The sequence below is a fragment of the Pieris napi genome, chromosome 5 (assembly GCF_905475465.1).
Source record: "Pieris napi chromosome 5, ilPieNapi1.2, whole genome shotgun sequence".
Taxonomy (NCBI): domain Eukaryota; kingdom Metazoa; phylum Arthropoda; class Insecta; order Lepidoptera; family Pieridae; genus Pieris; species Pieris napi.
The window spans coordinates 5,771,439-5,775,720 of NC_062238.1; the positions used below are offsets into that span (position 1 = coordinate 5,771,439).

A 4,282-nucleotide genomic window follows, 5' to 3' on the forward strand; every position below is an offset into this window, starting at 1 on the left:
AAGTGTTTAATGGGCGATGTAATATTCTCCATTTGTTTGCTAGTACGCCGAAGGTACACTCAATGCAACGTCTGGCACGGCTTAACCTATAATTGAAAACTTTTTTGTCTAAGTCCAAATATTTTCCAGAATATGGCCTCATCATATTTTCACTGAGGCCAAATGCTTCATCATATATAGTTCAATGGTTGTCGATTACCGACCTGTCGTGGTGAGGGGGTATATTTAATGTCTTTCTGTGTATCCAATAACTACGGTTTCGACTTCTACGACGACGTCTTTATATAAAAAGTAGCGCAATTAAACCTTCTTCGTCAGAGTCCATTATGATACTGCAGGCAAGGGTTAAAAAAAGTAGCAGCCACCGACCGCAAGTGTCGACCACCGGCCACAAGTGGCTGTCGCGCGCTTCAGCTACCTTTGTAGCCGCTTCTAGCTTCTCGTGGCGGCGTTTGTGGCTGTGTCGTGTGGCCCGTGTGCGGCGACGGTAAAGGACAGTTTCATAATTATAGATCTAGAAAAAATTACAATGATATTGCAGTAGACTCCATTATTCTTTTTGTAATTATATCAAGATATAAATATGATAGTGTAACATATTTTTAGTCCAAAGTTATTGTACTGTTTTTAAGGATATAAATAAATATATAGACTATATCCATTCATTTTTTTTGTGAAAACATTACATTATTGATTTCTTGAAAATCGTAATTACTTTGTTTTGGTAAGAATAACAAGTATTGTATTTGATTGACATAACTTTTTGCACCGTACAGCAGTCACCGTGACCACGCACGCTGTAAAGCACGCGAAACGTCGGATAAATTTAAAATTATGTTAAATAGTTGTAAATTTATAATATTACATAACTTCAATCCGGTCAAAATAGTGTTTTATTTAAAAGAATAACAAGTCCTATTCCATATTAAGCACAATACAACCAAAAATTACAATAATTATTTATGAAATAGTTACGTTAATAACCCATTATCAAACTTTTACAACAGCCTTTCCCGTATTTTCTCCAGCGAGCATTCCTACAAAGGCATCATATATTTTATCAAATCCTTCGGTCACATGGCTTCTTGTCTTTATCTTGCCTTGTTTTATCCACTGTGCCAGAGCAGTGATCGCCTCTGACCTCCTGTCTTCTGGTTCTAACCACCTGCTAACTATAAAACCCTCCACTTTTAGCTGCTTGAATAAGATGAGCGGCAGCACTGATGATGTCTTATACGTGGTTGGGTCCTCATTGTACGAACTAATGCAACCGCAGAGAGAAACTCTTCCATACGAATTCATTTGGCTATAAATAGCAGCAGTCAGCTCCCCGCCTACGTTGTCAAAATAACAATCTACGCCTTTTGGAGCTGCGTCTTTTAAAGCTTTACTAACATCCGCAGTCTTGTAGTTTATAGCTTTGTCGAATCCTAGTTCCTTCTCAAGCCATTGCACTTTGTCATCGGAGCCAGCGAATCCAATAACTCTACACCCCTTGATCTTTGCAATCTGTCCTACAATGGATCCGACGGCACCCGCTGCTCCCGATACAACCACGGTCTCGCCAGCTTTTGGTTTACAGATTTCAAGAAAACCAAAGTAAGCGGTGACTCCAGGCATGCCTAAAGCTCCCAATACCAACTCAAAGGGTAGACCTTGAAGATCTGGCAATAAATGTACATTACCGAAGGTTTCTTTTAAATTGGTAACCACGCTGTAGTCACACCATCCCTTATGAGTAACCACCCTGCAGCCAACTGGAAAGTCTGGGTTCTTTGACTCTGTAATTGTACCTATTTGAAAGCCGAACTGGTCATAGGGAGTGGGTATTCTAGAGTTGTAGGCTCTAAAATAAGGTTCGACACTGATCCATTCAGCTTTAACGGAGAAATGACCGGTTTTCAGCTGCGGCAATTCATATTCGACAATTTCAAAGTCATCCTTTTTGGGAACTCCTTGAAAATGCCTTTTTACGACGTATTTTCTTGCCTTAACCATTATAACACGTTCAGCTGTAAATGGTTAAGAAATTCCAATTCAATTACCAGTTTTATCATGTTAACACATACGATAATTTTAAAATTATTCGAGACATATTATGTTACGAGCCTAACGCATAGTGCAAAATACCTAACTGGTCAAGTGATAAGAACTCCTTGTTATACTGACGTGAACACGAAATATTAGAATACTTACTTGTTCTTGTATTTACTTCCGTATATTACTTTTTTCTATTGCGTTTTTATATTCAAATATATACTTTAAGTTTGTTACATCAATTCACATATTTAAACTTATTTTAAATTTTAAAACGTCGAATAATCTGATATCTTATCACACTGATTACTGGACTACACAACAACAGGTAGTGAACTGACATTGGCGAATGACGACGATCCATGATATCCTATTGCACACACTCACGAGTGATAAGGAGGGAGCTTGTAGTTTATTGTTTATCAGAATGCCTAATCGTAAAATGACTGCTTCACGACTGATTTGAGCGCGACCGCCGTTGCGTCGATGATTCATTTCATTTTCCCCTTTTATTTTTTTTCTTTGCGTCACTCTATTTATAAAATGGAAAACATGAAACATCGCGTTATTGAGTATGAGTTGCAGCGTGGCACCAGTGCTGCAGAAACGGCTCGAATTATTAATAATGTGTATGGAGGCGGTGTCGCAAAAGAAAGCACAATGCGTTTTGTTTCCAACGTTTTCGTTCTAGAAATTTCGATCTGCAGACAAGCCCCGTGGACGGCCGGAGACCAAAGTTGATAACGAAGAATGGAAGGGTATGTTTGGTGGACTCAGTTTACGCACTTATACGACCGGTTTTATCACTAGTACTCGGTACGTTGTAAAGTCCTGGCTAACTAAGTCAGCCTAGCTCCTTCCAGAAGCACAGAAGTGTCTTGGACACTTCGCAGGCTTCAAGAAGCGACCTCACTACTCCGAGGATTTCTCCAAGTTGTTTAACCACAGCCTCGCATTGCAGGTACGTGGGTGACTGATTCCTCTGCGCTGAAACAGCCTCTGCGCATAGGGCTGTCTGTCGCACCTAGGAGAAATAGATGTTTATTAAGGAGACAATGACCCGTAATTGTCCCTATCATTGTTTTGAGATTAGTTCTGTTAAGGCTTAGAAGTCGCTTTGTCGTTTGCGGGTTTACTGCTGAGCCATTGTGGACTGTCTGCTGTCTGCAGTCTCACAACTCTTATGTAATTTATGTTTTTCAGATGCTTGTTTGAACCTTATTTTGAACTTTATATTAACTCTTTTTTATCACTGTATTGTCGTAATTTCATTAATTGCTTTATAGTGTAATAATTGTAACAGTTGACTTGGTAATTTTTTCCTGTACTGAACATGCTGGGTGTCCACTGTCCAATGAATAAAACATCCAACTGACTGCACCATCAATTGGAAATATTTTTTCATAACATAGAGCTTTATCCTTTATATATCTATCATACTCCTCATAATTTTATTTTTGTAAATATATATTTAAACTTAAATAAGTTCATTTAAAGTTAACTTTAGTTAATTATTAGTTGGTAACCTGTCATTTGTGGACTGTTGTTGTTGGTAAACAAGTAAAAAAATGTTTGCTTTGTTGCTTGATTCATGGACATTGATGTTTTTTTTATAATAGTTATTATCATTATAATTTCTTATATTAATATTTTACTTATGTATTGGAATTGAAATAGGAAAACATCTTTTGTTGGTGGTGTTGAAACACCTTTTGTTGTAATTATATGTTTTCCAATTTTTTTTTAAAGAAGAGGCCAGTTGGTACTGTGTACTTAATCAGCGAAGAAATCATTATTCGTAGTATATTTATTAAGCGTAGTAATTTATCTTTATCTTTATTATTTTATATTGTTAATTTGATTTATTTTACATTTTTTTGTGACATTGTAGATTAGCTTTATCGTTATTGTTATTGATAAGTGTAAACGTTATCAACGTTATCTTAATGGTTGTCAGTGAAGATAGCTTAAAGTGGACTTCATCGTCAGTTAATTTAAGTAGTTCTAGCTCGCATTATAACGTTCTGTTTACATCATTTTAATACTGTAATACTCACGCCATTTTTATTTCAGAGATTTGGCTTAAAACCCGTCTTCCTTCTACTACCTTTCCCATTCCTGGCTTTAATCTTCTACGGAACGACCGTCTGGGGGAGGTGTTGCTATTTATTTACGTGCCCAGATTTTTTACATAGATACAGACAGATTTTCTGCTGGTGCTACTGAGTTGAATTGGAACTCGGTG

General features: G+C 37.1%; 1 protein-coding gene across 1 annotated transcript; it reads right to left on the reverse strand.

The window, feature by feature from the left end:
- Window positions 1–907: 907 nt before the first annotated feature.
- Window positions 908–2,383, reverse strand: LOC125049836 (prostaglandin reductase 1-like). Its single transcript, XM_047649304.1, has 2 exons — window positions 2,197–2,383; window positions 908–2,012 (listed from the first exon to the last, which is right to left on the reverse strand). Exon 2 carries the CDS (start codon window positions 1,996–1,998, stop codon window positions 991–993), a length of 1,008 nt encoding a protein of 335 aa, XP_047505260.1. The 5' UTR covers window positions 1,999–2,012; window positions 2,197–2,383; the 3' UTR covers window positions 908–990.
- Between the last annotated feature and the right edge of the window lie 1,899 nt (window positions 2,384–4,282).

Bases quoted from the DNA above. Each gene is read 5' to 3' on its own strand.
- LOC125049836 (XM_047649304.1), bottom strand. From the start codon at position 1,998: ATGGTTAAGGCAAGAAAATACGTCGTAAAAAGGCATTTTCAAGGAGTT.